The sequence below is a fragment of the Anabrus simplex genome, chromosome 1, assembly GCF_040414725.1.
Source record: "Anabrus simplex isolate iqAnaSimp1 chromosome 1, ASM4041472v1, whole genome shotgun sequence".
Classification (NCBI taxonomy): Eukaryota; Metazoa; Arthropoda; class Insecta; order Orthoptera; family Tettigoniidae; genus Anabrus; species Anabrus simplex.
The window spans coordinates 368,979,075-368,991,640 of NC_090265.1; the positions used below are offsets into that span (position 1 = coordinate 368,979,075).

The 12,566-nt window shown below is 40.7% G+C and overlaps 1 protein-coding gene across 1 annotated transcript in view; it reads left to right on the forward strand.

The window, feature by feature from the left end:
* Positions 1-12,566, forward strand: part of sff (sugar-free frosting) — a 940,682-nt gene that overhangs the window by 267,975 nt on the left and 660,141 nt on the right. Inside the window, exon 2 of the mRNA XM_068226759.1 lies at positions 850-944. Within this exon, the coding sequence (XP_068082860.1) occupies positions 850-944 (95 nt within the window). The remainder of the gene's footprint in view (positions 1-849; positions 945-12,566) is intronic.

Sequence of the window (12,566 nt, forward strand, 5' to 3'; positions counted from 1 at the left end):
TGAATGGTGCACACTTTCTCCTGTCATATTGATGTCGATCTCTTTCCATGTGTATGTTAGTTCTTATACCACAGACCTACCGCACAAAAACTGGCCGTCTTCTTCAAAACTCTCTTGTTGGAAAAAGTATGAACATATTGTGCAGGTGGTAGGAGTCCAATTATCTTGTGGGTCACCGGCTATCCACATCCTCGCGTTTCGAGAATGTGCAAAATTAAGTATTTCTTTGCCGGACAATTGTTGTGCGTTTGAGTGTACATCAACTTTGTCTTGAAGATGTGGATATTTATTCAGAATTAAGAAATAAAATGTCAATAATAAAATTTCAACCCCATACTGACTAGATACTTTATTTGAACAGTACGTATTACGTGGTGACCTGACGTCGACACAGTCCCGTTCGATATTTTAAGTTTTATATCCCTAAGCTGACCCCGCTGTGTAGGGATAGCGTGCCTGCCTCTTACCTACAGGCTCCGGGTTCGATTCCTGGCCAGGTCAGGTTTTTTTTACCTGGATCTCAGGGCTGGTTTGAGTTCCACTCAGTCAACGTGATTGCAACTGAGGAGTTATTTGACGGTCAGATGGTGGTCCCGGTCTCGAAAGCTAATAATAAAGACCAAGAAAATCCGTCGTGCTGACCACACGACACCTCATAATCTGCAGGACTTTGGGCTGAGCAGTGGTCGCTTGGTAGGCCATGGCCCTACGGAGCTGTTGCGCCATGGGGTTGGGTTTGGTTTTATGCATCTCATTTGATGTTTATTTATTTGGTCCTAATCAACCACGCCTCTTGTATTATTTTGTTTCATTGGCTTATTTTAAGAAGGTCTCTTTCTTGTTTTCCAGGACTGGTGAAGCTTGGAGTACATTGTGTGATGGGCAAGAAGGTAGCCATCAAAATTATAAATCGGGAAAAGCTGAGTGAATCTGTGCTGATGAAGGTAAGCTAGCCTGGATTTATCTTTCAGACACTGTAGAAATATTAGAAACAAGTTATACTGTACTTCTTCTGTATATATCCTGTGGGATTTCAATAGGAATAGCTTGATTTTATTGTCAAACTTTTACGTTATTTTTTTTAAAAAACACCATGAACCTTGACAATTAATAATATATCCAAATATTCGTGTAATATTGAGCTACAAAACCATAGCTGGCAAATTATAGTGCTCGTAGTTCTGGTCCCCGGGAAAATATGTGCGCGCTGCTTTCTCATTATCTAGATACTTTTAATATTCATCTGGTGTACCCTAAGTAACTGTAAGAGTGAACATTCAAGTGTAGGTCTATCAAGGTCGTTGACCACTACCAGAGGGTTGCGGCAAGCATGGTAGTCATGGCAAACGACTGCTGATAGCCTATTGTTACGTGCCCATACAACTTGTCGGCCCTGCTGTAGATCCCCTTCGAAATTTTCTTGAAGAGATGAGTGATTCAGGCCGGTAACCTCCCAGCCGGCCCAAGGACATGTGCTGGCCTCTCCTTGTATTGTGCTTCCATATGGCATCTTCGTAGACTTTCTGGAAGGCGTAGCTCGAATGTTTCCATTCCGGCCGACCTCCTAAAGTTTCTAGTACTCCAACAGCAGGGATATAAAATAGGCTAGCCACGAATAAGGGTGATGTTGAACAACAATATTGTTGGCTGTTGTCGTTTTTGTTTTAGTGGGAGTCGTCGCGTGAGTGGTGAGTGTTTCACCAGTGAGTGTCGTAGTGGTGCACTGTTGGAGAGGAGTGCTGGTAACACTGTTGTGTCGTTGAGTGTATTGGAGTAGTGTGTAGGAGAGCAATTACTAGTGTTATTAGTGTTCGTCATGTTGTGTTATTGTCGACTGATACGTGTCGAGTAGTTCACTGTGTGGAGCAGTCACTGTTGACTGTGCGAGTTACCGGCCTTGCTTGTAGTCGATCCGAGTGTAGAGTAGTTGGGTGTTGCGATTTACTATTTACTCGGGGCGACGACCTAAGATCTTTTGCCTCTACTTTGCACCATATGTTATGAACCTGCGTGTATTTGGAGATTGCGGAAGTGTGAAGTGTTGAATGTGAGGAAAGGGACATTAAGGACGACACAAACACCCAGTCCCCACAGGCCGGGGATGTTAATCATGTACAATTTAAAACCCCTGACCTGGCCGGCAATCGAACCTGGGGCCACCGGGTGACAGGCGGACGCGTTGCCCCCTACACCGCAGAGCCGGACTGTGTGTTACGATAGTCAACAATTCGTGTGTCAAATATTGTCTGCGTGCAGCTGTTGTGTAAAGTGACTGAGCGTGCGAAGCAAAGTGAAAGTTGAAGACCTGTCACCTACGATTACGGAAGGGTTGCCCGCCGTTCCAAGTAAATACCAGCTAGAGCCACCAATAAGTGAACTGTTGTCATACTGGCAAGCAAAGTTGTGTGTAGTATATGTCTGTGTACTAATTGGGCCATCCTGAATTAAATTAGATCAGTAAAACAAACAGTGTGTTTTATTCGTAACAATACTTCATCCAGGGGCAGTACGCAGATATGTCTCCAGTATAAACAGAGCACTGTATAACCTCGGGTTGGAAATTACAGTTCATACATTTCATTTATAATTTAAGAAAAAAGTAAAAATGAGTTCGTTCATATTAAAACAGATTTCACATAATGGGATTACGGAGAAACGGTGATAATAAAATTGCATGAATGATAATTTGCATAAGCTTGTGGAAAGAGAGATGGGACATGGGGAACTTTGTGTATAAAGTTATATGTTTAATAATCAAATATATTAGTAACATAAATGTTTTATTATATAAATAATAAGTTTGTCAGCCTGTCGAACATGAAATACCAATTTGAGAAATACTATAACATAACTGGATAAGAAAACAATTTATTAATAACAGAATGACTTGCGTTTTCTAGGCATGTTACAATGTTCCTTAAATTTATACTTTGTGTTCGACAGACTGATAAACTTAAAAGGTTGCATTAAGTCAACACTAGAACGAGTGGCACACCCATCTTTACAAATTTCACAAAAAATTTGAATTTTCGTGATGTCTCGCAGTTAATAAATACTTGCAGAATCACAAATAATCAAGGATTTGCATTTATTTACAGTCAGTTAATGGAAAATATGGATTAATGAATAGAGCTCGTAAAAAAAGAATAATTAAAAAAAGAACTAAACTAATTTTCAAACGCCTATATTATAATTTTTCTCAGTTTTGTTTTGGTTATTTTGACTGCACAATTATATTTGAATTTTTGGTTTAATATTGATTCAAACGCAGCCATCGCAACATGCGACCTTCTTACTCACTGAAATGAAATGAAATGGCGTATGGCTTTTAGTGCCGGGAGTGTCCGAGGACAAGTTCGGCTCGCCAGGTGCAGGTCTTTTGAATTGACACCCGTAGGTGACCTGCGCGTCGTGAAAATGAAAACGATGATGAAGACGACACATACACCCAGCCCCCGTGCCAGTGAAATTGACCAATTATGGTTAAAATTCCCGACCCTGCCGGGAATCGAACCCGGGACCCCTGTGACCAAAGGCCAGCACGCTAACCATTTAGCCATGGATCCGGACTCTTACCCACTGTGCTTTGAGGTTACGGAAGAGCTGGTTATAACAGTCTGGTCATGGGTGGGGCCAGTGCCACCTATAGCCATAGGCTAGGCTTTGGGAAATGGTGATACGGGAAAGATGGTCCAGATGGATGATTCCTTCATCATGTGAGTGACGGTGAATGGTGACAGTTACTGTCAAACAGTGGAGTGTTTGCGGGTAGCAATTTCAGAAAATGACTTTTCCTAACAGGCGTCGTGTCGCTGCACGACAAAGCCAGACCACATGCAGCCGACAGGACGCGTGAATTGGTACGGCGTTCCGGTGGGGGGTGATGGACGATCCTCCCTACAGCCCCGAACTGGTACCTACGTCCCAAGAGTGGTCGACCTGAAGTTGTCCGATATCTCAAGGCATCCAGTTATTTCCATATCTTCCGATTCAACGACGATACAATAGGCCTATGTCGTCATGGGGTGAGTTCAGGCACTGGACTCCATTCCTCTGATGCCAGCATCGATGCCTTGGTGTACCGTTAGAACAAGTGCTTGGACAAGAATGGTGGTTATGTAGAATAGTAATGGGTATCAGTGCCCTATTGCTGTGTATCCTTATATCTGCCTAAAAAATACAGTTTCACCGGGCGAACTCTTGTTACCTTATTTTTTGAAGCGCATGTGTACGAAAGAAATTATTATTATTATTATTATTATTATTATTATTATTATTATTATTATATCGTACCTTCGTATTTTTATTATAAATAGTATTCAAATGATTGACCGTAAAACTTGCTCAAATTTTCACTTTTAATAAGGAGACACTGAAAACCATGACTTCTAACCAGTCACATTTGACATCAAGCAAATCATTGATAAGTTAAAGGATAATATCTTACAAAAATGCAAGAGATCGCTTTCTACTGCTACTACTACTACTACTGCTTTTCATTCGAGAGGCAGTGAGTTTGAACCCCACTGTCGGTAGTCCTGAAGATGGTTTTCCGTGGTTTCTAATTTTCACACCAGGCGAATGCTGGAGCTGTACCTTAAAGCCACCTCCTTCCCACTCCTAGCCCTTTCCTATCCCATTGTCACCATAAGACCTATCTGTGACGGTGCGACGTAAAGCAAATAGCGAAGAAAACTACTACTACTACTACTACTACTACTACTACTACTACTACTACTACTACTACTACTACTACTACTACTACTACTACTACTACTACTACTACTACTACTACTACTACTACTACTACTACTACTACTACTACTACTACTACTACTACTACTACTACTACTACTACTACTACTACTACTACTACTACTACTACTACTACTACTACTACTACTACTACTACTACTACTACTACTACTACTACTACTACTACTACTACTACTACTACTACTACTACTACTACTACTACTACTACTACTACTACTACTACTACTACTACTACTACTACTACTACTACTACTACTACTACTACTACTGCGTCTTTCCCATCTTCATGGCGTATACGCCGAATCTTCCATGTCCTGTCAGGATCTGCGACAGATAGTAATCTACCTGCCGATGTCTACATTTAAGCCAGTCTCCTATGTTGGGTATTAGCTTTTTTGTCCATTGGCCAACATCGGTTGTGCCATCCCATCGGTCTTGCCAGTCTAGTAAGAGTTGGTTCCTCGAGGCTTTCTTTTCCTCAGCAGATATAGTTGCACCCCTTTCATGCCAAAGTTTTCTCTCTGCAACGAGGAGGTCAATGGGAATACTGGCAGCTACAACTTGTAAAGCTGCTGTCGAAACAGTTCGATATGCACAGGTAACTCTGAGCAGCATTTTCCTCTGTACTCTTTCCATAGCTCTTCGGTGAATCTTCCTCCTGAGTGCATTGTGCCAGATAGGTGCAGCATAAAGTAAAATGGAATATACTGCAGAGCACATAATCTGTCTCTTAACTGTTCTTGGTCCCCCGATGTTAGGCATAAGTCTGGCTAATGCCGATGCCTTCTTCTCTGCCTTTTGGGTTACTGCCTTCACATGTGCACCAAATGTGCAATTCCTGTCAATAAGAACCCCAAGGTATCGTACAGACTTTCCTGGGATAATCACTGTATCATTTAATAAGAAACGGACATTTTTCCAATTCCTGGAACCTTTCAAAATTACAGCCTCAGTCTTATGTGGAGCCAATCTCAACTTATTATTTACCATCCAAAGGTTAACTCGTCTCAGTGATTCATTTACTCGGAAGGTCAGTTCTTCTACATTCTCTGCTATTACCACTATTGCAAGGTCATCTGCATAACCAATAGATGTTGTCCCTTTTGTCAGCTGCAGGCGTAAGACACCATCATATAGAATGTTCCACAAGGTGGGTCCTAGGACAGATCCCTGTGGAACGCCAGCACTCATTTCAAGATCTTCTAAATCATGAAATCGTATTCTTCGTCCTTTGAAGTACTTAACGATTATTTGTTGTAGATACTGAGAAATGTTCATCCTACGAAGTTCTCTCAAAATAATGCTCCAAGAAGCAGTGTTAAAAGCATTTTTGACATCTAGCGTTATCAAGGCAGCCCATTTCTCACTGCTTTCTGCCTGTATTTGAATCACCCTCTCAATAGCTTGGGTTGTGGTTCTACCCTTTCTAAATCCAAACTGGTTCGAAGAAAGTCCTCCATGTTGTTCAAGTTCTTTCTCCAGTCTAGTTTTAATCAATCCTTCGTAAAGTTTGTTCAAGGTGTTTAATAAGCACAGTGGCCTGTATGCTGATGGATCTAATGATAGTTTCCCTGCCTTCAATAACAGCACTAGCTTGGCTACTTTCCACTCATCGGGGAATTCACGCTTTTTTAATAAATCATTGAAGACTGATAAGATCCAACCAGGTGCCACCTCAACTGCATACTTGATGGCTTCTGGTGGGATTCCATCTACACCTGGTGCCTTACCAGTCTTCATATTGCGTGCTACCTCTTGTAACTCAACCACAGTGAACGGTTCTGCAACACAAAAATCTGATTCCGTTTCAAGTCTGCCATTAGTACAAGGGAACAACTCCATTGCTATGGCTTTCCTTCTATCAGCTGGGAGCTGAACTGGTACCCTGTTGATTATTCGACCGGTCACTATCTTATATCCCGCTCCCCAGATATCACTGTCTAGATCTTCGCATAGCTTTTGCCAGAGATTTCTCTTAGAATCCTTTATTAGCTTCATTAGTTGCCTCTTTGATGCCTTATAGTCAGCTTCTAATGGTATTAAGTTGACCTGGCTGATTTTTTTCCTAGATCTTGTAAGAATTCGTCTCTTGCGATTGCAGTCTTTCCTTTGCATGTCTATTTCATTGTTCCACCAGTAAGGGACTCGTGTTTTATATTTTGTTGATCCCCTCAATCGGCTGGTCCTACAAGCATCTTTAAGAGCAGTAGTTACATCTTTTAGAGTATGTTGCACTGTATCTACAGTTTGTGACATCCACTCGATTGCAATTTTAAAGGTTTCCCAATTATAGTTCCACACCGTTTTCGTGATATCATTTAGCTTCTTCGATCCCTTAACTTGAAAGTAAATAAAACGATGGTCGCTGAGAGATTCATCTTCCATAACTTCCCAGTCAACAATGAATGATGCTATACCCTGCGTTGAGCAGATGACGTCTATGAAAGACTCTGAGTTCCCTCTGGAAAAAGTTGGTAAGATTCCAGTGTTATGAACCACCAAGTCTAGGGTCGCTATCCATTCTGCCCAATATTCTCCCCTACGATCTGCAGTTGGTGCCCCCCACAGAGGCGACTTGACATTTAGGTCTCCGAGAATGATAGATTCAATACCTGACACCATGCAGTCCTGAACTATTGCATCTACTTCAGCTTTGAAAATATCAAAAGGGATGTTAGGAGAGATATAGCAACAATAAATCTGATATTGCTGAAGTTGAATACACAAATATCCTTCTTCTGCCCTTATGCTTAGCACCTCCAACTTATCATTTAAAAAATATGCAGCTACATCACATCTTTTGTCCGTGAACCAACCACCTTCGGCTACTCGCCTTCTGTTTGGCTCGCTAACAAGCACTAAGTCTACTTTCTTTTCCAAGGCTGTCGCATACATGATGTCATGACTGTCGGATTTCCTCATGAGATTCGCCTGCAGTATGTCCATTATTGGTCGTTTAAATTCAACTTCCTTGCCTCTAATATTAGCTTCCTGTAAGTAGGGCATTTCATTTGATCTGAGCGGTGGCCCTCCACTTGGCACATGGTGCAAAACGAAATGTTCCCACAATCCTTCGCCAAATGGCCTTCTTGTCCACAATTTAGACAGCTCCGTGACCGGTCATCCTTAACGTCGCAGTGTGGCGCTTTATGTCCAAATCCAAGACATTTAAAACACCTTGCAACTGTAACTTTTTCCTTCACCATACAGGTTGCCCATCCCACATTTATTTTCTTTTTCTTTAACAGTATTTTCGATGGTTCCGTTGGCAATATTACGGTAGCATTCAGATTTCCGAACCTCCCCGGTTGTTGGTACTGTTCTGAAAGGGATACAGTAGAACACACCTTTTTCTACTGTGTTCGATGGGAAGAAGAACGAAGAAAAGCCTGCCAACAACTTGGCCGACAACTCACGCCAGGGAATCTGGTTCGGATTATGTTAGAGAGCCCGTTTGCCTGGAACACAGTAAAGGCAATGGCGACAAGCATTATGGGGATGAAGGAGAAAGAAGAGAAAGGAAGAACTTAATTACATACATCACTCCATTCTGATGTCATGCCGACAAGCAGTTCCAGAATGGTCTGAGTGAAGAGGGCAGGGGTTTTTAGTTGGTGGAAATCCAACTCCCACACAGAGTGGTGTCTTTAAAAGATTTTCCCCTGCCATAACAAAAAAAACTACTACTACTACTACTACTACTACTACTACTACTACTACTACTACTACTACTACTACTACTACTACTACTACTACTACTACTACTACTCAGTTATGGAAAACATAATTGCTAACAAATCACTAGGAATAACGTATCGATGATTGCTCGTTGCTAAGAATTATTTTTATAAAAATAGCGTAGCTATTAACGTAACCCGCAGGGGTGATACAGTTCGAAAATATAATATACAGGATGTTTTAAAATCACAGATTCGAACTGGATGAACGTGAACAGAGCAATGAAACAAAGAAAATAGATTTAATATAGAATACATAGGTCCAGAAACCAGCAGTTTCCTAGATATGATGTCATCATATTTACAACTCTTACAACGTTGTTTGTGCCTTATATTTCAGATATCAGGCTCCAATTTGGATGTCAACAGCGTTTTGTATTTGTAGCGGCATTTGAAGCAGTTGTCATAGGACGTTACACGTTAGCACGACCATACACAGAATGGATTTCGGACCTCTCTTCTTTAGAAAACGTTCGAGGGGCTATGGCAACTGCTTCAAATGTCACTACGAATACAAGACGCTGTTAACGTCCAATGTGGAGAGTGATACCTAGAACATAAATCATGAACAACGTCATGTGATGACGATAATTCTCGAGAACGGTTGGTTTCTGGACCTCAGCCCAGCTTGACAGTTTTTGATTCTGGCTCAGTCCGGTGGTGTTTGAAGGTGCTCAAATACGTCAGCCTCGTGTCGGTAGATTTATTGGTACGTAAAATACTGTAACTCGTGTGGGTCAAAATTACGGCACCACGGCGTCTCCAAAATCAATAGAAGTATCGCTAGTGGGACGTTAAATCAATAACATCAGTGAGCGTTTCCCTCCTTGTTTCATTGTTCTCAACTCAGTCCTAAGGTTGTACGTGTAATTTGAAACACTCTTACTCCTGAGTAACAATTAGTCACATTTTACTGTCGCAATTATGTTTATTAAGGTGTTGCCTAAAATAATAGATTTGAAAGCTAATTAGTGCTACGGAGCGAGCTGGCTGTATGGTGCAGGCGCGATAGCCAACGACACGGACTAGCCGAATTTAAACACTCTCAAACACCTCCGACGTTAGCTAGGATCGAACCCGCTTACTCCGGGACAGAAAGACAACGACTGACAGGCTGTGCTAATGAGAACGGCTTGAGTATTAATAATTTTATATTGAACTATTACATTTTCATTTACTCACAAAATAATAGACTGATAGATTTACATTTTTAAACATATTTTTATTATCGTCGCTATAAGACCTATCTGTGTCGGTGCGACGTAAAGCCAATTGTTTAAAAAAATAATTGAAGACTTCAGAAGTAAATTATTTATGAGCATGTACAGTACTTGCATATAACATAGAACTCATTTCATCTGTTCATTATTTTTAGACGTTCATTCACCGTATGATTTATTACGCGTACTGTATAAATGATGCCATTTGATGTAAATATTTAACGAAGTGGATTGTATTCACGCTTGTCATGAGCAATGTTCAGCTTTTTATTTGATTGGCTGTGAAAATTTATTATCTTATATAACATATATTATTCCGTGGTTTTAGTATAAGTAATCAATTATCCATCGTAACAGGAACAGTGTAGAATAATGAAATGGCGTATGGCTTTCCGAGGACAAGTTCGGCTCGCCAAATTGAGGTTTTTTGATTCGACTCCCCTAGGCGACCTGCGCGTCGTGATGAGGGTGAGATGATGATGAAGACAACAAATAGATACCCAGTCCCCGTGCCAGGGAAATTAACCAATTATGGTTAAAATTCCGACCCTGCCGGGAATCGAACCCGAGACCCCTGTGACCAAAGGCCAGCACGCTAACCATTTATTCATGGAGCCGGACAGTGTGGTTTCTGAATATGATCTTCGATAGTTTTGCATTAAGAAGTGGTGAGTAATTCTGCATAAGAGAGGAATCGCAGGAATTAAAGCAGTAATAATAATAATAATAATAATAATAATAATAATAATAATAATAATAATAATAATAATTTAAAGATTCAAAAGACTAATTTCTCTAGTGAATTATAATAAAATTCATGAAGAATTATTAATACTGATTAGGTACTATAAACTGTAATATTGCTTAGTTGATATCATAAAATTTATCGGTAATTCAGCTAATGGGGCTGTACAAAGTAATATACGTACGTATATCGTCGTTGTGCCTGGAAAAACGTGCTGTGTGATAATGTTGTGGCAGAAATACTGACCCGCAACACATATGTCATAAAGAGCGAGAATATACTAGCACACTATTGAATCTTAGCAGATAGAATCTTACCGGCCAAGATTCGAAGCTGAAATATATCACATAGCCGTTTTTTTAGGCATAACGACGATGTACTGTATACCGTAAAGAAGTGCATCAGGAAATGGAGACATTTAGAAACGTGTATTCCACTTCTGGTGAGACACGTGATACTGAAGTTCATATATAACAGAAATGAGTGCGTGGTTCCTGGGGGCAAACGCGACCGAGCACAGGGCTTTTTATTCCAATTAGTATCGAGGTTATGATTAGCAGAAGCCTCTGCCGTTCACTCATACCTTTAAAACGTACCACCGTATCCATATAGCCTACAGAATAGAGCAGGATACTTTGTAGTTATTTATATATTTAGTAGCAGATGCACCCGTACTTGGCTACGGTATTCTACATTTTATACGGATTTCTCCATAAATTACTGTAAATGCAGTGAGTAATGTTACATTAAACTGCATGTCTCTTAGCGCTATCCGAGACACAAAACAGGAAGGACGCCATACATTTTTTCCGATATAAGGTAGGCATTGGGGAGGTTTTGAGGGTAATGGCAGACCACATTTCCTACTGCCAAAACAATACAGTTCGGGAGTTTCTACTATAACGGCAGGCTCACTTAGCAACTGCCATTCACAATAGAGATGCAGAGTTTTCATTATAAAGACAGGCCCCTTTTCCTAATGCCAGTCACAATTGAGTTTGGGAGATGTTAATAATATCGAGAAATGCAGTGCTATCTAACGTATCAACAATCGAGACACGACAATAATTCATAGGACCAAAGTTGTAGATCTCTCCAAATTGAATGGCGATTGTGCTATGTTTTGTAATACGACCTGCCGTTTAGCTGCCACAGTCTGCATAGTCATTAAAATGCATCCATATTTTGATATTTTTCCGGGCCAAAAGTTATGCATTTGAACAGCGTAGAATTTTTCCTCAAAGAAAAGTGTCCAGGTTTCGGGATTAGCACTCGCACACATACAGAGTAGGTAAGGAAGAAAGTAATACGTTAAGAAAGTGTTGAAATTAATATAAAATAGGTTTATAACATACGAAGTTGGCTTATGGTTTTATTACTTAAGGCTAAGGAGGCAAGGCAAAAGCAAGAAATTAACGCGAAAAAAAGAAGTAGAATAAATACAGTAAAAATTATAGCAAATGCCAGAAGAAACCTTTCGATACGAAATAGTGGACTACACTCCGCAGTACTGTTCGAAAATAAGATGTTTACCGTCCGAGCGTATGCTGACGACGTAACACTTTTATTACGGAACCGCGCCCAAAAGGATCAGCTGATTGGAATAATATCTGTGTACGAAAGAGCCGCCAACGCGAAAGTGAATTATAAGAAATCTGTCTTGTTACCTCTCGGTACCTGGCCAAACCACATCACAATAGCTGGAATCCCTGTCAAGGAAGAAATAACAATTCTCGGTTTGAAATTTACAGGCAAATTTCAGGAGAGAGTCGAAAAGAATTGGACTGCAGTCATCAACACTGTCCGGAACACAATGACGAAGCATCTCAGCAGACATCTTAATCTAATACAGAAAGTATGGCACATTAACTCATTCGTTCTGTCCAAGATATGGTAGGCGGCTCAGGTTCTCCCCATTTCAGAGAAGCATGCGCAAAGAGTGCAACTTGGAATGAGTTATTATCTATGGAGAGGATACATCTATCGCATATCAAGAAATCAGCTCAGAAGGCCAGTTGACCAAGGGCGCCTAGGCCTCTTCGCCGTCTCCTCTAAATGCCAGGCTCTGCTTCTGAGATCAATTCTATT